This window comes from Misgurnus anguillicaudatus, chromosome 4 (assembly GCF_027580225.2).
Source record: "Misgurnus anguillicaudatus chromosome 4, ASM2758022v2, whole genome shotgun sequence".
NCBI classification, from domain to species: Eukaryota; Metazoa; Chordata; class Actinopteri; order Cypriniformes; family Cobitidae; genus Misgurnus; species Misgurnus anguillicaudatus.
The window spans coordinates 36,489,507-36,515,833 of NC_073340.2; the positions used below are offsets into that span (position 1 = coordinate 36,489,507).

Sequence of the window (26,327 nt, forward strand, 5' to 3'; positions counted from 1 at the left end):
CTTCATTTAGAAAATATTTCCAAAGGGCATCAAACCTGAGGAAACCATATAGCTCCCACAACGGAAATAAACAAATCCTGTGGTCTGTTGTTGAATATAACTCATTTCACTGGATTTCAGTGTTGATGATTTGATGTGATCTGGGAATTGTTTTGTTCTTTTAAGCTCATCTTGTTGTTGTAGGTCTGTAAGCTCAAACCTGCTCTTGGCAGCACAGGCTTACGTTATTTCACATAAACAGAATAAGATCATGGTTTTATAAGCAGAAGTAAAGTCCGTCGCCGCCAAGTCATCTCCATTTTTATAAGAGCAACCTATATGCAAGGTGCACAATTATACAAATTTTGACACGTGATGCAGGGTAGGCTGGATCTTTTGGTATATACTTGTGCAATTTGTTATATCTGTTGAATAGCAATTTGTTGTTTCTGAGAAAAGACAACACAAGTGAAATAAGTATTTGGGTGATTCTCACGAAAAATTGGTTTTAAAAATGTCAAGCATGAAAATGTAAAAATTGCTTAAATTTACTTTTTTTCCCACCAGACATTGAAAAACAAAGTCTGGAGTAAATGGGAACATTAATTTAAAAACTTTTACTTATCATTTAACACTTTTTGTAACATAATTTAAAAAATAGTCCTAAAAAATCTCATTACCGCAACAGTCAGAAAACATCAACACTGACATATTTTCAAAATGACATGACAAACCTGAAAGAACATAATTTGGAGATTCTGCACATGCATTTAAAATCAAAGTATTATGCTTCTATTAATTAAATTAACATTTAATAAGCATCTGTTGCGGTAATGATAATCAAAATGTCGTGTAAGCATTCTGACAAGACAATATTTCAAATTAACTGTAAAAAAATGATCTTACCTGGTAGCCATCTTGAAGAAACTGGTCCATGTGCTTGATCACTCAAAATCAAACTTTATTAAAATTGTTTATGTGTGCTAAAACTGTTCTCAAAGTGTGACACATAATTTTCCACATTTTTCTTCATTATTATTATTATACATGAATATTCAGTAAATATTTTTTTCAGTCATCTAAAGTAGTCTAGCAAAACATCCATTTATTTTTTTTCTTAATATTTTTGTGTTAATTTTATTAATTTACAACATAACGCATGTTCAAACACAGCCGGACACATTGCGGTAATGAGAATTTCAGCAGAAAATGAGATAAAATGTACAATTATAAATTCTTATGTTGAAATTACACATTGTGCAAGGTAGAACACAGTATTGTGTTAATTCTGATGCTTTTTAATGTTACTATATTACACATTTTAAAGCTAAAATCATTAGTGCCGTGGTGTTTCAATGGTTTCGTGAGAATCACCCATTTGATCCCCAAGCATAACATAACTTAGTACTGGTGGAAAACGCCTTGCTGGTAAGATGTGTAATTCATCAGGTCACCAGGTTTGCACAGATCTCAGGAGGGATTGTGGCGCACTCCTCTTCACGGAGCATCTCTAAATCCTTATAGTTTCTTGGCTGTCGCTTGGCAACTTGAAGTTTCAGCTCCCTCCACAGATTATTAGATTAAGGTCTGGACTCTGGAGACCTAAATGGGTAAACAGTTTGTCCGGTTTTCATTTTCTACAGATAACATTTTTATTCGAAATGTTATCTGTATTTTGCCTAAATCTTCACCTAAAATATTAATAAATTATTGTCCATGCGTTGTCTATCTTTTCAGCAAACGTGTGAGTATGCAATGATCTCATATAACTTAATCCAGCTATATGCTCTAAGAACAGAATGAACAGATCATTAAAAAAAATTATCTCAGTGGATTATATATTATATATTACATTGGATTTGTTTGATCTTGGATGTAGGCCTGAGTGACATACAAAGAACGTTCAGTAACACTTTATTTTACGGTGTTTTTGCTACACATGTTACATGTAATTAATATAGTAACAGTTAATTATGCATAATTACATGCAACTAATCCTAAACCAAACCCTATTCCTAACCCCAACCCTATAGTAAGTACATGTTGTTGATAATTATTACTTGGTACTTAAATATATAATTACAATGTAACAGTGACGCCTTAAAATAAAGTGTAACCGAACGTTCTTATGTTTTATATATATAATTTACACAATTAATTACCATATTTGTTGGCTTTTATATTTTGTGTGTTAACTAATGTTTGCCAATTTTTCCATTGTTGTTGTTTTATGCATTTTCTTGCTGTTTATATATTCCCAAAATGACAAAAGCCTAATATATGTAATAATTCATTCAATTTATGTCATATTAATGAGCATATTCATATTTATTGTATTATTTATTTTAAAACACTTAATCTGAGATCCTTCACCGAATCTGACATCGGAGGTCTTTTTATTAGGCCATTATGCATAGATTGTAAACAATATTTAAACATTTAAACAGCCTTTATAATTGTGCAAATAAAATTGTAAGAAAAGAAGAGAAAACAAATAATAAAGTCAAAGATTGAAAAGAATAAGGAGGGTGTACAATATAATCCTTTTAAATGAGCAATTTGGCATTGTAATATTGTCTTCGTAGCTTAAAGACTTGAAAGTACTTTCAATGTTTCAAAATACATTTTTATTTGAACCTTAAATTGAGTAATACTGGGCCTGATTGCATTTATGAATGTAAAACTTACCATATAAAATAATAAAATTAAAAAAGAAAATATCACCTTTAAAAAAGTCATCTTTTCTGTATTTTAATGTTTCCATACAGAATAACTCTAGTATGCATTCAAAGATGTGCAATCCTACAAAAATATTTTTTTTTAATATACCTCAATAACTTTTATTAGCTTTTATTGTGAGTGCAAACTAAAGGCCATTTCAAATTCCCTAAAAGATCTGCCATCGCAGCGCTGTGGTCTCATATCTCAGGTGTGTGATCTCAGGCGGAAGTGGGCGTGGTCATCCTGGAAGCCTCCCCTAGCAACCGCTCGAGCTCTCAGTTGCTCTGTCCGAGTCGCGGGCAGCGCACGTGAATCCCGCGGGGAAAACACGCGCCAAATGAGCCTCAGTGATCCGGGATAACGCGTCCAGCCGCCGCCATGAACGATAAATATCACCAGGCGGCTCGTGACGGATACCTGGAGCTGCTGAAAGAGGCGACGCGTAAAGATCTCAACGCTCCGGATGATGACGGAATGACGCCGACGCTCTGGGCCGCTCACCACGGTAACCTGGACGCGCTGAGACTGGTGGTGGGGAGAGGGTAAGACATAGACCTTACTTTAGACATAGACCTACATCATATTTAAATACTTTAATTTCTGTTAATATAAACACATTATTTTTAATAATTTATGTGTATTTATAATCCCACTTTATTATAAATAATGGGGCCTCCATGAGATCATCATGTTTTATGTCAAAATTATCATTTAAAACCAAGCAACATTTTGTGGTATGTTCCTATAATAAAAACTCATATAGATGTTATTAAAGCTTTATGTTTGATAAGTGGAGTACTTCTGGTACAGTAACATCTGTAAAACCAATACCAATGGTGAAGACCATCTAGTTTAAAAAATACAAAAAATCTGTTGCTATTTTCTTGTTTTATGCATGGACTCTCTTAAACCCCAAACATCGTAGCCCAATGTTATATGTTACCCTGGTCATAGGGTCATTTTTATTGAGACACATACATCATCTGAATGTTGTGAAAGCTTTCCATTGTTGTATGGTTTGTTAGGATAAGACATAATTTGGCCGAGATACAACTTACTATGAATATCTGGAATCTGAGGGTGCAAAAAATAGTGAGAAAATCACCTTCAAAGTGGTCCAAATGATGTCATTAGCACTGCATACACTCACAGATATAAACGTTTTGATATAATTACAATAGGAAATGTACAAAATGTCTACATGAAACATAATCTTTACTTAATATCCTAATGATTTTGGCATAAAAGAATAATCTATCATTTAATCATATATCATACAATGTATTTTTGGCTTTTGCTGCAAACATGCTAATAAGTATGTTGTAAAATGTTGGTTATAATACATTCTCATGGGATTATAAATCAGCCGAATACTTTTTTAGCTTTTAAATGGTCTTCAGTGTCACTCATACCTCAAACAGCCAATAAAAGTTAAAGTTGTTTTTGAATTTTACTATAATGATCTGTTAGTTTATGCAGATTTTATATGATTTGGAGAAAATGAATAAATGATTTCATTTGTAATCTGTTGAGGTATTTGTGCTATACTACATTAATGACTTTTATACCAACAAAACTTAACATATTTTGTTTACAGGGTTTTGGGCATGGTACAATACTAATACAATGATTTCTGTACATGAAGCATTAAAGTGTAATGGTATGTGGTAGTATTTCAGAACTATGTTGTTGATAGATAGACGGATAAAAGTAATATGAAGTAAGGTAAGACCATGCGTGTATTAAAATGTGTCTATGCATTAGAGAGGAATACAGAATATGAAGTTTATACAAGCTTGTATGCAGGTACTGGTTTAGAATACAGTTAACTGCACTTATACAGAAATAAAGAATTAAACATCAATTGTGACGCTTACACAAGCCTCTCATAACACATCAGGTTAAAAAACATGATTGTTTGGCTAAAAGTGTTCACTTTAAGAGTTTATAAACTGTAAATTGATATGTGACTGGTAGAGGTCTGGTTATGAGATATTCAGATATATAGAGAGAGTTTTATTAGCAGGATGGTGCTTCAGTGTTCTTTGTGGTATTACATCTATCAAGACTGATGGATATCTGGTTTTATTCATTTGCATTTTTATTGCTCCAGGCTAATTTGCATAAAGGTCACTCAGGACAATGAAATCTCTATACTGTGGCCTTCTCAAGCTTTATTGGGTGATTTATGTAAATATAATACACAGATTTTTAGAGCTGCATAACGATCAATCGTTTGCAGAATAAAAATTTTGTTTACATCATATGTGTGTGTGTACTGTGTGTATTTATATATACATAATTATTTTACATATACATGTATAATTTTAAGGGGGAAAATTATATTTTAAGTATTTATATGAATTATATATATAAATATAAAAATGTATATACACATGTGAATATTTCTTACATATATACATGCATGCGTGTGTATTTATATATACAGAATTATTATACATTGTAAACACACATATATGTATGATGTAAACAAAACTTTTATTCTGTAAACGACTAGTTGCGATTAATCGTCATGCAGCCCTACAGATTTTTATTCAAATATATTCTCTCTATATGTTCTGTTTGCTATAGAGTCAAGTGCTGATGTTTTAAACAGCTCATACCAGATCAGTGGTGTTGTTTTATTTGCAATTCATTAGGTAATGAGATCTAAATAACCTGCCTCTTATCTCATGACGGGGTTAATAATGGAAGTTAAATGTTCTGCTCTGTGATCAACCTCACTGTTCTCTGATCAGCTTCACATCTTACGCTGTAACACCAAACCCAATCTGTAAATACAAACCATGTTCACTTCAGTCTCTCGTATTCCTCATCTTCTAAAAAGTATAAGCCAGTGGGCAGGGTTTTGTGATAATGTCAGACTCAAAGTTTGTGCACTGATAAATTATGCACAATAAGACCCCAAATATGTCCGATAGGGCAGATTTATAGGGCTTATTGTTGAATGAATATAAATGTCAGGGTCTGGAAACTTTTAGTGTCTGTCTGTGGACTTATCATGAGTACACTTGGCTGTACTGTCAGTTTATCTTTTATAAGTGTGATATAGATTTACATTGTTGCCGTTGATGTCACAATTCAGGATTGTCACTATAGTGAAGATCTTGAGTGTGTTTGTGAGCTTCCTTAAAGGTGACATAGAATGATTGAACGGAGTATTTATCCTTGTTCTGTGACATGTAGACAAAAAATGTTTTTGTTTGGGTCTATAATGCCTTAGAAGCTTCCTAAAAACCTCTCTCAGATAGCTCTATTAGGGTGGGGGATTTTAAACAAGTGGTTTTGCACCTATTTGGCTCCCCCTACTGGCTTAACTTGCAATCTCATTACTGATTGGCTGACTTTGCTGCCACTCAAAAAATGTAGTCAATTATTTTAAAGTGGAGGGGCAGTTAGATGCCTGTGATGTCATAAGCATCAGTTTTTCAGATTGGGCTGTTTTCTGGCTGACATTTCTAAAAGAGGAATTTCTATGAGACTGAGATGTTTAGTATGTTTAGCACTTTTTGTATGTTTGTGAATGCGGGTAGACTACCATTATTCAACAAAGACAAGGTAAAAATGGTTTTTCATTCTCTGTCCCCTTTAAGTGTGAGGAGATGAAAGTAAAGGTAATACTTCAATGGCAGAGAGAATAAGGGAGAGATGTTTTTATTGCACTTAAAGGTCAACATGATGAAATAGGACAATTTGTTCTCTCTATGTCGCCTGCTGTTGGCATTTCCACTTAAATGTCAGCACAGTACATCAGCACATTTTCAGCTTCTGTTGCATTTCAGTCCACTTAAGTGGCCATGCACAAGTCTGTTTTTTTGCAGTCTGTTGTAAAGCTACAGTAGATGTCATATTAATGGGTGATTCTCACGAAATCCAGATTTAAAAGGTGTCCCGCATCAGATTTTTTTGCTCACATAAGATTAAGGTCTGAACTTACTATAATCACTATTTTTAGAGGATTTAAAACATATTTCCTATAGAATTATTTACATTTTTTAGATTATAAAAAATGATCATTACTGCAACATGATATTACATTAAATATATCCATTTACAAACTCATGTTTCGGTAATGAGAACTAAAAAGTTGTCTAGGTGCCATGACAAACAAAATTTCAACTTTTATCTGGAGAGAAAAAATAAGAACTGCTAACCTGGTAGCAGGGACGGATTATGGCGATGATGTGCCCTGGGCACAGATGTCTCAAAGGCCCCCTTTACCAATTTTTTGGGCAACAGCGTTGCACCTGTATGCAAGGGCTCAAGTGTTGGTTTGCCTCTGCCTGTATGCCCCATCATACAGGATTAACAATGGCACTAATACGCGGGGAGAGAATGCACACAATATTCTGTACTTTCACACCACAAATTGGTTTATTTATATCTCACCAGTATCTGTCAACATACTGTACAACATACTCCATCAAAAAGAAGAGCGGAGCTTTTCACTAAAAGTTGAATATTTTTGAACTCTCGACGCTCAGCGCTGAGCGCGAATAAAACCCCGAGCGCCGGTTTTCAACGCGGAAAAAACCCGCTAGCTGCTTGCTTATTTGAAAAACATTGGAATCAATTGAAAACATGCGCCGGCCGCGGGCGTAAAAGCTTTGGTGTGTCCAGCCCCTAGCTTAGAACAAAAAGGTTGGTTTTAAAAAAAAGTTGGTTTAAATTTACCTTAGCTGAGGGGTATCTTTCTCGATTTCCTCAGAGAAAACTCTTCCACCACATCATCAAAATCAAGTTCCCTTACAAGATCGCATTCAATGGCCATGAAAGACGTCCTTGACACATTTTGCTTCTTAGTTTGTTTTTTACTCTTCCCATTAGAGAAAATGAACATTCTCCTTCACATTCTCTTGCTGACTGGCATGGTGAGGAAAAGCTGTCCTTTTGTGCTTTCTTTTCATTGATCCACTTGGTTGTGGTTTTAAACTCATTTTTGTTTTGGTCTTTGAGTAACCGTTTTCTATGCGTGACTTTTATATTACGCAATGCTTTTCACTCGCCTCTAGATGTCCCTTTCAACAGCGCAGCAATACATTAAAATTATTATTTGATTTATTTACTAGTTAATACTTTGCAACTGCAAAGAAATTCACATTATTCCTCAATATTTAACACAATTTTACTGAAAATAAAATTAAAATATTTAATAGACACAGTAAATTTGACAGGGCCCCCTGCTGGCCCAGTGCCCTGGGCAAGTGCCCAGTAGGCCCGTGCGTTAATCCATGCCTGCCTGGTAGCCATCTTGAGTGTCACAGTTAATTATGTCCCTTACAACTATTTTTTTAAATGTTAGTTCCTGAGGGCTTAAACAAAGATTTAAAATTGTTGCGGAGGATGAGAAAATTGAAAAAAAAATATTCCTTATTATAGTCTCTACATTTACCAATGATCACCAAATACCACATGTTTCTTTACTGTAAATGTTTATAGTATAACATGCACTGAAGCTTTTGATTTTTTAGACGTTTTAATTATAAATATTTTCATGTCAAAGAACCAAAATCCAGTCATGGACACATTGCGGTAATGAAAATTTTCCCTTTAAATGTGGAAAAAACTAAAATATTGGTTTGTATGATGTCATTTGAAATCATGTGCAAAATAGTACATGAAGAGATGTTTGTAACTATGCTTCTTATTTTGATAGCATTTACTTTTTTTATTTAAATGTTTCATGACACCTCGCAAGTCTAATTTCGCGAGAATCACCCTAATGTGATGTGAGGGAAACACAAACAGTTGGTTCAGCAGGAAATGTTGATGTGCGCTTGGGTGTTGATGGTTCTGCCAAATAAGTCAAAATTAAATTAATGCATTATGCATGTAACAAATGCAATAGAAATTTCTGTTTAAGGTATTTGTAAAATGCTGGTGGTTGAAGGTACAATGCATGTTGCATGGTTTTAAATGTCCATATGAGTCACAAACACTAGTCTGCATGATGTGTCAGTGGGTTTAGTCATATGTAACATGTTACAGTTGGTAAGTGATCTCCAAAGCATCATGTTACTTATTCAGATTAACACCTTACCAGAACACATACACACACACACACATGATTCACACAGTGTACCCACATGAATGGTAAATATGTTTTGACTTAGATCCTTTTGTTTGCTTGAACATAAAATTCTTGTAGGTAATGAAAAATTAAAGACAAAGTTATTTGGATTACTGTAGGTGTAGTGCTGAGCACAAATGTTGCACATATGAAAATAAGCATTAGTTTATGCAAAAAACCGGTGTTTGCATGTCAAATTCAAGCCATCGTTTGCTCTTTAGATATCGGTGTTTGCTTGAATCATCGAGAAATATTAAACATGCATCACTGACATGGTCAGAGTTGGTGGTCAAGACATTCAGACATCATAATCATTTCTGTGTTTCTGCCCCAGAGGAGATCCAGATAAATGTGATATTTGGGGAAATACTCCTCTTCATCTGGCTGCAGCTAATGGCCATTTAAACTGCCTGTCGTTTCTGGTGTCGTTCGGCGCAAACGTCTGGTGCTTGGACAACGACTACCACACGCCGCTCGACATGGCGGCCACCAGAGGACACATGGAATGCGTGAGATACCTGGACTCCATCGCCGCCAAGCAGATCACCATCAACCCCAAGCTGGTGAGCAAACTGAAGGACCGTGGCTTTCGTAACGCCGAGAAACGCATCAGGAACTGTGAGAAGCTTCAGCGCAGACATCACGAGCGCATGGAGAAACGCTTCTTGAGAGAGACGGCTGCGACCGATGCGTTAGACACCATGAGCTACAGCAGTTTTGGCAGCACGTTGAGCCGCAAGATCCCCCAGTTCAACACCCTCGACCCCAATATGACGTACTCGCAGGTATGAAGTAGTGATGGGCCAATATATTGCAGAGGCCAATTTATCGGCCGATATTTTTTTTTTATTATCTGAATCAGCCGATACATTTTTTCAGTCTGACAGACAGTAAAATGACCAATCATTACTCACTTTTTAACATGATGTTATTTTGTGTCACACGCAACATCACGCTAGTTCAACACACTTATTCAAACAGTATACCATGAGATGTCAGATGCACAATAAAGGTTAATTTCTGGTTTGTTTTGGATGAACTACAGTGATGGACACAGAAATTTTAACAATGGGTCATGTCTTGACTTTTTGACTCTTTAGAAGCGTCTCTTGACTGCTTCAGAATGGAGGTCAAGGGCCATGCACAAACATGTCATTAAAACAACACTTAACGTTCATTTTCAAAACAAATATATCGGGGCAATGTATGATTTTAATCCGTGTTATTTGCTATAGTGGAACTATTTTTTCAGATACCTCACAACCGCGTATATATACTTCCGCTCTTCCATTCTGAAGCAGTCAAGAGACGCTTTTAAATTAGTCAAAAAGTCAAGACACGACCCAATGTTAAAATTTCTGTATACATCACTGTAGTTCATCCAAAACAAACCAGAAATGAGACTCAAAGTGTTAAATACCGGAATTATCCTTTATTATACCACGGGTCTGTTAAATGCTGTATTCTGATTGGCTGAGAAATGTTCTGTGGGTATGCATTAATTTCTGATAACAGCACACCTAACTTGTCAAATGTATTAAAAATAGGCACCAGAGCAATGTTTGTGGTAACCGCGTCGTGCCGCATTGCATCTTGGGTGTGCATTATTTTCTTATAATTCAATGGCCCGTCGTCAATTATTCCTTACGTAAGTCTTGTGAATATGTTTTGAGTACTTTTAAAGGGTATATTTATAATAGTTATGCAGAGTGTTGGGGTAACGTATACAGAATCTAAAAAAAAAATTACGTACACATGACAGTTGCTGCATTGACCTTTAAGTTGCTCAAATTGACATTGCAAATTGAAAATACGGCCAATGGAAACACGTCAATTTCACAAAAACTCCCACATATTGCAAAAAACTTTACGCTCGCATGAGGTAATTCAGAAGAGGTGTATTTAGCAAAACTGCAATCACTTGATGCAAGTAAGTCACATTATTATTATTATTATTTGAAGATGAGACGGTATGAACTAATACCTCCCAGAAACACCTCAATACCTATTAAAAGGCTTTTGATTTAAAATAATGTACTATTACCTCCAAGAAACACTTATATGTTGCCGCTCCTAAGTATATGAGGCTTTCCTTGGCATTCATGTTTGTATAATTCTGTCTCCTTCGGTTAAAATAACTCCTAGTGTGCTGGATGTGATATTAGTAAATCTACCAATATCAGTCGACGGGATTGCGAGAGGAAAAACTATGTTTTTTAGTTGCATATCATCGATAAATGGAAATGCTGTAATATCGTGATTGTCTTTTGTCAAAATTTAGAAAACAGCGCCAAAGTGTTGCGCAAATCTGCAATGGAAACACAGCTATTGTTGGTAAAACAACTTGCATTTACACGGATCCACAGAAATGTCTAAAAACGCAGTATTTTTCATGCCAGGCCAGTAGTGGGTGATATTACTTTGTAAAGAAACACTACATGCCTGCGCACATATACATTCTTTCACAGATCAATAAATACAAATAATAAAGGGGGTCAGACGCCAGACCGTTCTAAAAAAATCAATCACATTGTTTTCTATGAGTATACGCACACCGGCGCCGACAGGTGCCGCGGACAGCTTGACTCAGGATTGCTCAAATCCCTCCAGAGAGCACACATTATATTTGTTCCAAATCATTAACAATTAATATTGGCTGCTAAAGTATATTTTGCATTTGAAGTAGACACTATCTGACAAAGCTCACGCTATTTAATGTGTACTTCCGGTGTACGAAACCTCTGAGTTGTCCTAGACGCTGAGCTGCGCGTCCGGTGTGCGACTCCCTTAAAGATGACGATAGCATCAAGCGATTTTGTTTGGGTGAATGATGAGGTAAATGTATTACTATACTGATCGTGGAATATAAAGCAGCAAAATTTTGTACGCTTTTTTGGAGATGCGTTAAACACAGTCCATTGTTGTTATGGATGTCAAATATTCGCGCATGCCCGTATACTGAACATTTTTGCATGAAAAATCACTATTTTTACAGATTTGCGTTTTTGTCATTTACGTTGAAACATGCTGTCACTTTCAAAAACTTGCACGTTAAAGCCCATTTTCAAAAGTTTGCATTTTCAGGAAACAAAAAATGCCGTTGATGTGTAAATGAACAGCTAAACACTTGAAATGCATAAAAGTTTTTACTTGAAAATGTTGTTGTGTAAACTGGCCTTTAGTTGCAGGTGAACTATTCATTTTTTCCACAGGCAACACTTCAGTCCACAGCTAGAGGCAAAACAAAGATTCAGCGGCGTCTCGATAAGAAGAAACAAGGAGAAGGAACGTTTAAGATTTCTGAGGATGGCCGAAGAAGCATTCGCTCGCTCTCTGGTCTTCAGCTGGGCAATGATGTGATGTTTCTAAAGCAGGGTACATACGCCGGCCCAAGACAACAGCCAAACCCACGACTCAACATCCGTAACGTGTTTTCAGGTAAACAGGACATGAGGGTGGATGAAGAGGATGAAGACACTGTTTCTCGGGCGATCAGTGACCCAGGCCTGTATGATGCCGCATACTCTGAAATTAGCACAGACTCGGGTCGGGACTCTCTGTTTAACCGGCCAGGACTCGGCACCATGGTATTCCGCCGGAATTATGTGACTGATGGGCTGTTTCGCATGGGTCGGGATGAGGGCAGCGTAGCTGGGAGTGAGCCAGTGGGACGGGCACCAAACGTCAGATTACGTGGAAGATTGCCAATGCGATCACCCAGTCTAGATGAAGTCAGCGTTGACAGCTCATTGGGTCTCCAAGAGAGGAACTTACAGGTATAAATATACAATCTAAAGGGCTTGACTTTACTGGTTAAGTCATATCATGTTATTGTTTTTTTATGTTAACTATGGTCAGGTGATTTTACCTATAATTTCAAATTCAAGCATGGCTGGTAGATCGTTTTCTTATCGAGCACACAACATTGTGCTTCTTGTAATTTAAGAATCACTTAATCTCTTGATTTAAATCTAAATGTTTGATGTTGTGTCCTGTAGGATTTGCCATGGGAAGAAGGAGACCTGGGTCTGGAAGAGGAGGATGATGAGCAGCAACCTTCATCAGCTCCTTTGGAAGTCTTCCTAGCGTCTCAGGGTTTGACCGACTTCATCTCCATCTTTAATCGGGAGCAAATGGACTTGGACGCGTTGCTCCTTTGTTCAGAGCAGGATCTCATCAGCATCCACATTCCTCTGGGACCTCGCAAAAAACTACTGGACGCCTGCAGCAGACGCAACCGTGTCCTGGACGGAGATGATGACATGCAGGACACTGTGCTGTGAACGACTGAATGGTTTTCTCCGTGTATACAGAATCTACTGCCTTGCTGCCTGTCGTCTACAATGAAACATATTTGCAATTGATTCATTCGCCATATTTTATGATTTTTTTTTAACAGTGCAGTGTATTCTGGGATTGCCTTCACCTTAAAAGATGGAACCTTTTTTTTTTGGCAAACTTTTTCGAACTGTCTGTGTAGGCAGCTTAATAAGTTTGGGAACAGAGTCGTTGCATGTGTCTGTTTCACTGTACACCCAATCATTCATTGAACTGTAAGGTCAATATACATGATAATTACGCCCCCCTGTGGTGAGGAGGCAAACTACAGCTTCAGCCGTGCTGTATTACACTATCAGACATTTTCTGCTTGGAGAATGAAGTCAAATATGCACATGATTGTTGATAAATGGTTTCAGTGTACATAAACTATTCATCATTTCTCAATAGATTGGAAATACTAAAATATTCTAAGTCTTATTTGGGATTGTACATTTTTGGTGTATTTACGGAGTTTTGAAATCCAGCCAAAAGTCATTGCAGGTATTATTGTGGCAAAGTTATGCAGGAAATTCATTAATTCAACTTGTGCACAACATAAGAGTCCAGAATTCAGATGATGTTTATGTTGATATGATCATGCACTATATAAAATTCATACAGTTATAGATTTGTCACCTGATCCGATATTTGTATAGTTGAATTATTAATGGATTATGGATTATTTGTACCTTGGCTCATTTATGGGACCGTGCTGAATGGTTTTAGTGGCAGACACCTAGAAAGGTGATATAACTCTTGTTACTTTATCTGTCTGTCCAGAACACTCACATATAAGCGCATATACACTTACTCATCCATGACTAACTTCTCTCTATACTATAGGTTTAAGTATTTACCAGTCTTCGCTTTCTCTTAAAGTTCTTGTCTGTGGAATTCTAAACGAGTCCCATTTCATTTTCTCTTCACTTTTCTTATTTCTTTCTCTTCTTTTAATGTCTTGAATGTTTTAAAAGATATACTTGTTAAGATTGTCCCTATTTTTATTTTTGTGGGTCCAGGTCACATTTTACCTTAACTATCATGATGTACAAGTACTGCCATTAAAATAACATGATGTCATGTTTTGCATACAGTAATGAGAATTAAGGTTTTTATGCTTCATTTTCTTATTTTAACGTCGAAATGTGACTTCGGCACTTATACATGTTTAGGGTCGCCAAATGCCAATGTATTCAGTGACAAATTGTGAATAGCTGTGATAAAATGTTAATAAAGTATAGTTGAGTACAATAGTGAAAGAGCAGTTATTTAATGCTTTTAAGATTTTCTGTGTTTGTTGTATTGGATGTCTTTGCACTTCTTGACCCTTCATACTGTCTTCACCTTGTCTACTGCCAAGAAAAAGAGAAAGATTATAAGAGAGAGCGAGAGAATGAGATATGTTTATAAAGTCACACAAGTGTTGTGTGTATGTGATCGTTTGGTGGTCTTGTGATTTGAGAATTGCAGCCCTTACAAAAAAAACTATGATTTAAAGGTGCAGTGTGTACATTTTAGCAGCATCTAGTGGTGAACAACTTTCATGTACGGGGACTGTGTATGTAGATAAAAACGTCTCATTCTAAGGTAATAAAAAACATAACGATTCATTATAAAAAGGTCTTTATACACCCCTGATAATATAGTTTTGTGCATTATTTTGCATTTCTTTCAAGAGATCCTTCTAAAAATTACACACTGCACCTTTAACTGTATGTTTTTTTTTTGTAGTAAGATTACACCAAGACTTCTGACTTTATTCTGTGGAAATGGCTTAACTGTTTGCAGATGAGGGCTGGTTTGATTCCTGACGGTGTGGCAGAGGTCGGAGTGCTCTCTCTCTCAGATGGAGAGGAAGACGTTTATTTTCCAAGGTTTGTATTTGGTAAGCCAGGAAAGTTTTCTTTGTGAAAATAGAACATTATTTTTAGGTTAGTTTAACGTTCTCCTAATGTTAAAATAATGTTCTCCTAACGTTATGAGAACGTTCTAATAATGTTCTATTTTTGTAAAAAAAATGTTTTTTGGAAACCAAAAACTAGCGTTAGGGAAACGTTTTGAGAACCAAAAGGCTAGCTGGGCAAAATGATTCATTGAATTTAATCAACTTTTTAAGGTAAGTGGTTGCAATCAATTTATTTAAGCTACATTTAACCAAAAAAGATTAGTAAAGTAAAATAAAATAAAAAACTTTTTTAAATGTAGCTTAAATAAATTGATTGCAAACACTTTAAAAAATTGAGTAAATTGAATGAATCATTTTTTTCAGTGGGCCTGGAGGCTTTGGTGGATGTGGAGCCTGGTTGATATTTGGGAAATCAGAGCAATAGAGTGAGAAAGCTGTGTTCCAGCAAATACCAGTTTCTCCATTTCTTCTGAAAAGTACAAGTGGTGAGTGTTATCTTGCCTTTCCTGGTTGTTTTTCACAGAAACGTCCTTGGGTGTTGATTCACAATCCAGCTGTAGCGAGGTCTGTGGGCCTGAGCTGTGAATAGTAGTTGTTGTCGCTGTGAAGTTTTATCCTTGTCATCTGACAAGGGTAGCATGAACATTTAACCTAAACCCAGTGGTTCTCCCTTTACTCAAACTGGTAACAAACCAGCATTTTTACAGTGTTGTGCGATTTTGTGTTTAACCATTTATGAACAGAAAGTTCCCCAGTTGCAGTGGCGAGGCTACATAAGGGCCAGGGATTGACTGCTGGCCCACCCAGTCAAAAGAAACACAAAATATTTTTGTGGGAAAGCAGAAGAAATCAAAGGATAATCTCTTTAATAATAATCGCTCAAATACGCATCATTCAGAAATAAATATTAATGTATATAGAATGTTTATTATTGGCATGTGTTTCTAAACCTGCAAATGTTAACGTTCATGCTATTTTAAACTATTTAAATGCAAGTGAGCTGTTTTCTATGCGCATAGATGGACTTAAAGTCAGAATTCTGAGAATAAAGTCAGAATTCAAATATTTTTTCACCAGTGGCAATCCTCTTTCCGTAAAAATCAAACAACAGAAGACAAAAGAAAATTACTTCTGTAGGTTTAAAAATATTCATTACATTTAATTTATAGAATAATTATAGTGTTATTATTTATTTGATTCTATTTCTGTTTTTAAATACTATTGTTATACTTTATTTGTAACTTTGTTTATTTCTATTTTCATATGATTATAATTGTATGATTTGTTCTTGTTTTATTTTCCCCCTGCACCTCCTTTTTTGCTGATCCGAAAATTATTCGATCCACGTAATTTAATACGTGTTAAATTTAATCACTACTATCTTGTTAAATGGTGTAATTTGGGAGTATGCATTGAGGTCCACCCTATTTAACCAAAGTCCACTCAAAACTTCTGCCTCGTTACTGCATTAAAGTAAAACCATTTTACGTTAATTCATTGCAACAAAATAAAAATAAATAGCTGCTGGAGAAATTGTGCGTGTGCGCGCGCATACTTTAATGTTGTTCTTGTGATTCAAGACGACGTTTGGGCCGGTGCGCGCTCCTGCCAAAAGCATCGCCGTGGGAACGCAAGAGGGAGAGAGAGAGAGTTGCGCAGTCAGCATTCAAGTCTCGCACAACCTTGTTTCACGGTCAGGATTGTGTGTTGGTGTGTGCGTGTGTGTGTGTCTGTGTATTTGTGTCATGCACCTCTGAGCGCGCGCAGAGTAATGCAGAACATTCAGGAGAGGAGCAGGGACACCGGGCAGCGCGGAGGATACCGGGACTCAGGACGGGACGATGAGTCGGGACAGGTGCTCGCGAAGGCCGCAGACACAGAGCGCGAGACTCTGATGATGGAGCTCACGCGGCTGGTACAGAGGAGTGTGCGCGAGAGCAGCTGGTGGGAGAAGAGAGGATTGGACTGCAGCATCCTCATCACAGCCTTCCTTACTTTACCTGCAGGTACACACATATATACTCTCTGAATATTCACTTCATATCTTATAAAATAAGATATTTTACATAGAGGATCATATATGTGAAATTGTTTTAAAAGAAGTGTTTAGACCATGATGGTATGTATTTGTTGGGATTTATGCATTTTATACTATCATAAAAAATCAAATTCATAATGAAACTCCAGGATTTATTACAGTAGTGAGAATTGTTTAATATTATGCAAAAAATAGCATTATGATTTTTTCATTTTACCTCTTTAAGAGCGAGTTTCCCGGACAGGGTTTAAATTAAGCCTTAGTTATTTTTAGGACATTGTAGTTGTTTTTACAAACATACCTTACAAAAAACAATACTGGTGTGCATCCTGAGACAAAATTATGGCACTGTGTTTAATTTCTTTATATGAGACATTTAAAAGATATTAAAAGTCAGTCTGTAATTTTGTCGTGTGAGTTATGTCATGTGTGACTGCTGACTAAATGTGAATTACTGGCTAATTTCAGTCTAGATAGACATTAATTGTTAGTATATTGCATGTCATTATTATTATTATTATTATTAGGGAATGTTTTCAGCTAAAGTAGCCTAAATAGTTTACTTTATTAACTTGTTCATTCTTGCACTTCAGGGGTGTGATCACACTAAGACAGACGGTTAAGCAGTGGTTTAACTGACTTTAACTAACTAGAAACTCTCCCCCAAAGTCTTTTAAGATTTGTGCCAAATGTTGATCCACACAGAAAAGTTTTTAACCTCTTAAAGACAATGGCATCCAAGTTACTGTGGCAGTGGTGTCATGGTGTCCGGTTTGATCTGGGTCCTCCCGTCCCATTGGGCAGATCTAGTTTCTCACCACAGCACTTAAATTTGACTCATCTTTCAGGGAGAACCCGGTGACCCGGTGCTTCAGTCTGTTTAATTGTGACGAATGTTATTAAATGACATTATAATTAAATATAATTGGCATTATTGTTTCTATTTCTGTGAAGTTGCATCCTTCTGCTATAAGATCTACTGATCTATTGAAACGCAATGATGTGCACAGTAAATGGTGAACAGATGCTTCATATCATAGCTGTGACTATATGTTATGTATTTTAGCACACTTTTATACACCAATCAATATTTAGGTCCTGAACAATCTGTTTAATAATAAAAGCATGAGTTTTGTTTCTATCTTTTAGGGTTGGTTTCCCGGACAGGGATTAGACTAGTCCTAGACTAAAAGAAATGTAAGAGCTGTCCAAACTCTTAAAATACATCAGTACCCTTTGTTTTGCCTCAAAATGCACACAAGTAATGTTTTTAGTAAGGCATGTTGGTTAAAACTAGTTATATCTCATATTTAAACTAAGGCCTAGTCCTGGCTAAAGCTAATTCCTGTCCTGCCTTTAGGTCTAGCCATCATCATCAGGTTTTCTTCTTTCTCTCTCTGCAGGGTTTCTATTTTTAGGTTCATCTGAGGTGATGTATTTCCTGTTGGGTATGATCATTATGGGCGTGGCACATGCCGTCATCACCGTTAAAGGGACGCACTTGGCCAGTCACGGGGCACTTAGTGAATCTTCAGCTTGGACTGAATTTTGGGCTGTTTTCTTTATCGAAGTAAGATACATTTTCTGTTGTATAATATATTAATGGTGACATACTGTATATATAAATGAAGCAACATTCACATTTTTTATTTTTTTTGCAATGTGATGCGTTTTAAACCACACAACTAAATCTTGGCAACATATAAAATGCAAATAAATGGAAAGTATTTGGCTGAGATTGAGCAGAATTAGGTTCATTCAACCTCTCAGGAATTGTAATGATTTCGTCTGATCTGTGTTATATAAAGTTCATATGATTACTATTATTATTGTTGTTACTTTGACCAAGTTAACACCTTATATGTCAAATTTTCTGCGGATGCTCTTTGGACAGATTTCGTAATATTGACATAAAGAGAGGTTTTAATCGGGTTTTACCCTCCTGACTGGATGCTCAGATATAAAATTATTTTAAGGAATTCACAAAAACAATACTGTACCTCCCACAATAAATTTTTATTAGGGCTGTCAAAAGATTTATCGCCATTAATTGCATATAAAATAAAAGTTTGCTTTTGCATAATTTATGCGTGTTCACTGTGTGTAATTATTTTGTGTGTGTGTGTGTGTAATATATATATATATATATATATATATATATATATATATATATATATATATATATATATATATATACACACATGTATGTATTCAAGAAACATTTACATGTATATATATACACTGATCAGCCATAACCGTATGACTACCTGCCTAATATTGTGTAGGTCCCCCTTTTGCCACCAAAACAGCCCTGACCCATCAAGACTTGGACTTCACCAGACCTTTCTATCAGAACCTGCATTCACTTTTTCAGCAATTTCAGCTACAGTAGCTCGTCTGTTGGACATTGAGGACAAGTGCAGTGGAAAAATGTGCAGGCGTAAGGATCTGAGCGACTTTGACAAGGGCCAAATTGTGATGGCTAGACGACTGGGACAGAGCATTTTTAAAACCGCAGCTCTTGTGTGGTGTTCCCAGTCTGCAGTGGTCTATCAAAAGCGGTCCAAGCAAGGAAAAGTGTATAAAACTGTATATATATTAGATTTTTAAAATATTTTATATATATATATATATATACAGTATATATACAGTATATATATATATATATATATATATATATATATATATATATATATATATATATATATATATATATATATATATATTATAATATATATTTATATATATATATATATATATATATATATATATATATATATATATTATAATATATATTTATATATATATTTATATACATATACATATATATATATATTATACATATATATTATAATATATATATTATAATATATATTATACATACATACATACATACATACATACATACATACATACATACATACATACATACATACATACATACATACATACATACATACATACATACATATATATAATATATGTACATTTAATATATATATACATATATAATATTTTTCAATTATGTATGTGTGTATTTACATATACATAATAATTACACACAAATATATTATGCAAACACAAACTTTTATTTTGTATGCAATAATTTGCACTTAATCTTTTGAAAGCCTTAATTTTTATTATAAAGACACAGCCAAATGATCTTCATGGGCTTTATGTTTTACCTCAAGTTGTTATGCAGAAAATTTTTAAAATACAAACATTTTTAGTGTAATTTTTTACTTTGAATGCATCATGTAATGTTAAAGTCTGTGTATGTTGTCAGGTTTGTGGGTCGTTCTCTTCGAGAGCAGGTGTACATGCTCATGTCAAGATGCATCACGCTCACACTAATGTCATTGGTTTGGGAGACTCCAGCACCTGGAAAATTCCCTTCCTACCTCGATCCGTCTACCTGTTTATCGCTCCGCTGGCTGTGCCCATCATCACTCCTATTGTAGCCATGGGTGAGGACTAAAAGTGTATAAATCTGTAGTAGCATATTCACCTATAGATGATGTCGAGTCTCTGATATCTCCTTCATGATAATCACAATCAACTTTGTCGTTGAGCTGTTTCATATCTAACCTGTGTTGTTCTTATGTGACTGTCTGTGCCCATCATCATCATCACATTTTCTCTGTTGTGTATGTGTGTTACAGGTCAGCTGAAGGGTCAGTCTGTGTTTCAGATCATACGTACAGTATTGTGTGTATGTCTGGGGTTTTTCTCTCAGTATTATCTGCTCAGATGGGTGTCCGGATTGTCCTGCGGCTCCGCTCTGGTCGTCATGCTTCTGTGTCGAGCCATGTTCTCCGTTCCCTACATACATGTTAACATCTTTCAGGTAAAACACAAACAAACCCAAATCTGTTAGTGTAACCTTACAATACCTTCACCCTGTAAGTATCCGCCTTAATACAGCAGACATCACGGCTGCAGTTGCTTTCATTTAAAGTCTGTTTTCCTCCTGGAGTAACCTGAGACTGAGTGCTTTAGAAAGTTGACGTGTTCAATTTTTCGATTGTGAAACACTTTCTTCTCTCCCTGCTTAATGTGCAGAGATTACTGTAAGTGATGCCATAAGCAGACTTTCTTTAGGGTGACCATATACGTGCCATTATTCCCAGACGCATCCTGGCCAGGATTTCGGTGTGTCTTCCGGAAGTCGTATTTGTTGACCTTAAAATGTAACGGTTGCTTTTCTGTAATAATAATAATAATCCTCTATGATGTATGCGGTCGTCAAATACGACTTCCGGAAGACGCACCTGCAATCCTGGCCAGGACGCGTCCGGGAAGAATGGCACGTATGGTCACCCTACTTTCTTAAGAGTTTGTTCTTTTAAAAATCATTGTTTCGTTTGATTAATCTGACATGATGACTTCTGCATCAACCAATGGTGCGAGTGTAGGATGGGGCAATTTATTCATTCGACTAATGGCTGATGGGTAAAGTGTTTGCGAGGTTACCAGACCACCAGCCAAATCTCATGGACTTTAACCAAAACATTACTGTCCAAACAACAGACAATTCTGGGCCGGATCCGCACCTCATCCGTTCCAAGTCAGCAGCTTCGGTGCAGATCCGGCCTGGAGTCATCTGCTGTCTGGGCAGTAATGTTTTGGTTCCAGGCCTTGAACTTTAATTCTTACGCCACATTGGAAATTCTCAGTGTGCATTACAGTCAACATTTCCTCCGGTTCATTGCACAACTGTACTGTAAGTGACTTTAAAGCTACTTAACATCTCTGAAGTCTGAATCTCCGCTCAATACGGCTTTGTTCTCCTCTTCTGCTCGCAGGTTCATATGGGTTCAGTTGTTAGAAAAAAAGCAGAAACAGCAGGAAAAGCATGATTTTCCCAGGAAGAGTAAAGACTGGATGTACTGTTTAGTGTTGTATTGATCCTCTGAAGCATTTTTGCTGTTTTAAAGCATTTTGAAAGGGCAGCACAGTGTGTGTTCTTTGTTTTGGCTCTCGAGGAAATGTAGCATGTAGTGTTTTACTGTGTGTGTGTGTTGTGCGCTATTGTCATGTGTTCCTGTATCAGTTTTGTTTGATTTGGATCCCTGTGGTGTTCGTGGCGTCTCGCAGCTCGTTCAGGACACATTAACACAACTCTCATCCATCGCACACACTTAGCTCAGTGTCTGTTGAAGTATTTCTCTCTATTAAAATGCTTTGTCTTACCCCAGCTTACAGTGGATAGACAACTAAAACCGGACTAGAAGTGAGCCAGTGTTAAATGTTTACATCATATGAGTCTTTTATGAGGTCACACTGGTCATTTTCAGCTGTTGTGTGTCTGTTTGTGCAGCACATCGGTCTGCCAATGTTTTCTCCAACATGTCGGCCCAAGCGGATCTATCAGATGACACACGGTGTGCTGAATCTTCCCCGAAACCCTCTTCTGGACTGGACCTTTGGTCACTCCCTCATTAACTGTCATGTGGAGCATCACCTGTTTCCATTCCTGTCTGACAACATGTGCCTAAAGGTGTGTATGCGTGCTTGTGTGTGTGCATATGTGCATGCTTGTATATGTGTGTGCTTTGGTGCGTGTCTTTTTGAAATACAAATTGATGTTGTAGCATTTAACAAACAGAATGAGGAAATTTTAAATAATTGCATTAAAAAAATAATTAAAGGATTAGTCAATTTTCTTTAAAAAAAATCCAGATAATTTACTCACCACCATGTCATACAAAATGTTGATGTCTTTCTTTGTTCAGTTGAGAAGAAATTATGTTTTTTTTAGGAAAACATTCCAGGATTTTTCTCATTTTAATGGAGTTTAATGGACCCCAACACGTAACAGTTTTAATGCAGTTTAAAATTGCAGTTTCAAAGAAAGGACTCTAAACAATCTCAAACGAGGCATAAGGGTCTTTTCTAGTGAAATGAATGTCATTTATGACAAGAAAAATTAAAAATGTGTACTTTTAAATCACAACTTCTCGTCTTCCTCCTCTTGTCTTCCTCACGCAATACATCATGACATCAAGAGGTCATGGATGACGTATGCGAAACTCCGCCCCAGTGTTTACAAGTGTGGAGAAAGAGGAGCGTCCAGATGTTGTTGTATGTCCAATTATACTAATTAATGTCTTTGTGTCAGTTTATTGTTTAAAATGGTCCGCAACTTTGCTTTTATAACACGTGAACTTTCCACAGCATTACGCAATTACGTGAATTCGCGGTGGTGCGTCACACAGCCAGAGGAAGAAGAGAAGTTGTGGTTTAAAAATGGCATATTTTTTATTTTTCTTGCCAAAAATGACAATCGTTTCGCTAGATAAGACCCTTATGCCTCATTTGAGATTGTTTAAAGTCCTTTGAAACTCTGTTGAAACTGCATTAAAACTGTTAAGTATTGGGGTCCATTAAAGTCCATTAAAATGACAAAAATCCTGAAATGTTTTCCTCAATAAACATAATTTCTTCTCGACTGAACAAAGAAAGACATCAACATTTTGGGTGACATGGTGGTGAGTAAATTATCTGGATATTTTTTAAGAAAATGGACTAATCCTTTAAGTATAAAATGATGCATCAAAGGCACAAATCAAATTAAACAAAAAGGAATCAATTAATTAATTATTAAAAATATAAAGTGATTGAAAGAAGGACGAATATAATACCAATAATACTGATAATAGTAGTAGACCTTTATTGTCACTGGTCACAGGTACCAGCGAAATTAGCAATGCTAATCTGTTTGATGAAGCTCTCTCACTCATTTACACTCTCTCTCTCTCTCTCTCTCTCTCTCTCTCTCTCTCTCTCTCTCTCTCTCTCTCTCTCTCTCTCTCTCTCTCTCTCATTGGCTCAGGTGAAGCCCATAGTATCTCAGTATTTGAAGGAGAAAAAGTTGCCATATCAGGAGGACGGTTATCTCTCCCGTCTCTCTCTGTTCTTTCACAAGTATCAGGAGCTGATGGTCTTTGCTCCTCCCATCACTGAACTAGTTGGAATTCAGTGAGGAGTCCGGAATAAATGAGAATTGGGACCTGGTTACCATTGTGCTTTTTCAGATGATTCCAGATGTCATTTACAGATGAGTGCAATACTAAATGAAATGATGTTCACAGCTGCTTTTTTGTGAGAGACTGGACATTGGATGAGAAAAGAATTTATGGCAGTTAAAGGATGGTTGTAATATCTCACATTTATATGCAACGCTTATCCGACTAATATTACTGACTGTAATAATCATTATGTGTGCTGACATCAGATCAGTGGCAGTACAGCATTGTAGCTCTAATCAGCTCAGTTTATAAAGAATACTACAAACAACGTACCCTATATAGTATTTACATTAACAGTATAGATGTAGGCCTATATAGAAAACAAACACACAAACGGGTCGTAATGTTGACACTGTTAGACAGTCAATCTAATATTATTGTTAGTGTCAAAGGTAAATATAATAATTCATCATTTTTAAACAGGGAGGAAAACCTTGTCTTTAATGTGATTGTGACATCTCACATGAGGCTTTAACTTGCATGTAAAGTGCAGATATAAAAAATCATTTTGGTCAGTATCACCAGCCCTTCCCTATAGCAACATGTAATAAATGTTCATAATGCGCTAGCAATGCATAAATTGATCTGATTATATAAAACAGTAATAAATGCACATGTGTTTTTTTATTATTATGAAAAGTTATGCATAATGACTGTGTGTTTAGTATTGATGAAGAAAGACTCAAAGCTGGATCAGTTTGTGTCGTCGTTTCAGTGGTTTTAAACAGACTCATTCAGATTTGATAAGCTTTAAAAAACAAAGCAATGCAATTTGTGTTGTCTGTATTGTATGAGAGAAAATGATGCAAAAAAAAATGTAGGATATGGTGCACTGATTTTACTTACCAAATAAACCGAATTTAAAAGTAAACCGATTGTTTTATTGACTTTTATTTTGTTTTTTTTCCATAGCTGGAGCTAAACAGCATCATCCTTCACTAACATTAAATTTAAATAGGCCTATCTAGAGAAATAAAATCTCTTTTGTTTTCCCCATTAGTAAGAAATTTCTTCAAAGAAATTTACTCTTTGTTGTCCGTGACTAGTGCTGCACAATTAATCGCATCGCAATCGCAATGTCAGCCTGTGCAATTATATGACAGCAAAATGTTGCAATTATATTAAATAAATAAATGTGTGGACTTGTTAACACAAACTTTCTGATAACAGTTTGATGATTTTCCTTGCTGTTTAAAAAAAGAAAGAAATACGAACAAAAAAGGCAGTGCACCGTGTGGCATGCACGTGTGTGGCGTGCGCCGTCACTTATACCAGAGCGAAGATGGATGCAGAGGAGGTTGACAGTGATCTGGTAGCAAAAGAAAAACTATGTCTGTTGTATGGCGGTATTTTGGATTTAGGATTACTGACACTGAGCAGTTGCTACATCACGTGGCAATACGAAAACATTTCTAGTTTTACAAATACACATTTTAGCTAATCTGTGTGTGGATTTTCCTTAAAACCCATCAAGTTGACTCATGATACCATTTAGTATAATCGCACATCGCAATATTAACAGCAATAACCGCAATGGGAAAAATTACCCAAATCGTGCAGCCCTATCTGTGACACAATCCACAGCATGTAGGTTTGGAGTAACTTAAGTGAATAAATAATAATGGTATTTTATATGATGCATCTGTCTGTCCAGCAGGTGGTAGCACTAAACTTTAACTTAGATGAGCTTTGCTTTCTCCTGTTTAAAGGGACACTTCATCCCAAAAATCTGTTATTGTTTACTCAACCTTGTGTTGTTGCAAACCTGTATAAATTACTTTGTGTAGCTGAACACAAAGGAAGATATTTTGAGCAATGTTTGTAACCAAACCGTTATTGAGTACCATTGACTTTCATAGTAGTATTCTTTCCTACTATGGAAGTCAATGGTGCTTTTGTTTCCTGCTTCATTACAAATTCAGCCATATTTTGTATACAGGTTTGTAAGAAAATGAGGGTGAGTAAGTGATGACAAAATCTTAATTTTTGGGTGAACTATCCCTTAAACGGCACTTCAGCCTTTGCTAAATGCCACAGCCTACAGCGTTGAACTTTGACCCTCATTCTCTCACTGTAAACAGAGACCTGTAGTACACAGATATTCTGATGTTTAAAGTGACTTACAGTCCAGTTACAGCAATGTGGAGGTTTATTGATTAGGGACACCATATAGCAAAACTCCTGAATTACCGCTGTTAAATGATTTAAACCTTTTAACTTTTATCTTTAAAATACCAGCAG

The 26,327-nt window shown here is 36.0% G+C and overlaps 2 protein-coding genes across 2 annotated transcripts; both read left to right on the plus strand.

The window, feature by feature from the left end:
• The first annotated feature begins 2,935 nt into the window (after positions 1-2,935).
• On the plus strand, positions 2,936-14,370 carry ush1gb (Usher syndrome 1Gb (autosomal recessive)). Its single transcript, XM_055176438.2, has 4 exons — positions 2,936-3,242; positions 9,126-9,576; positions 12,004-12,567; positions 12,790-14,370. Exons 1-4 carry the CDS (start codon positions 3,079-3,081, stop codon positions 13,072-13,074), a joined length of 1,464 nt encoding a protein of 487 aa, XP_055032413.2. The 5' UTR covers positions 2,936-3,078; the 3' UTR covers positions 13,075-14,370.
• A 2,045-nt stretch (positions 14,371-16,415) lies between these two features.
• fads6 (fatty acid desaturase 6) lies at positions 16,416-24,948 on the plus strand. The gene is made up of 6 exons (XM_073867218.1): positions 16,416-17,023; positions 18,459-18,625; positions 20,342-20,522; positions 20,718-20,902; positions 22,376-22,555; positions 23,891-24,948. The coding sequence occupies exons 1-6, from the start codon at positions 16,789-16,791 to the stop codon at positions 24,038-24,040; spliced, it is 1,098 nt and encodes a 365-aa protein (XP_073723319.1). The 5' UTR covers positions 16,416-16,788; the 3' UTR covers positions 24,041-24,948.
• The last annotated feature ends 1,379 nt before the right edge of the window (positions 24,949-26,327 follow it).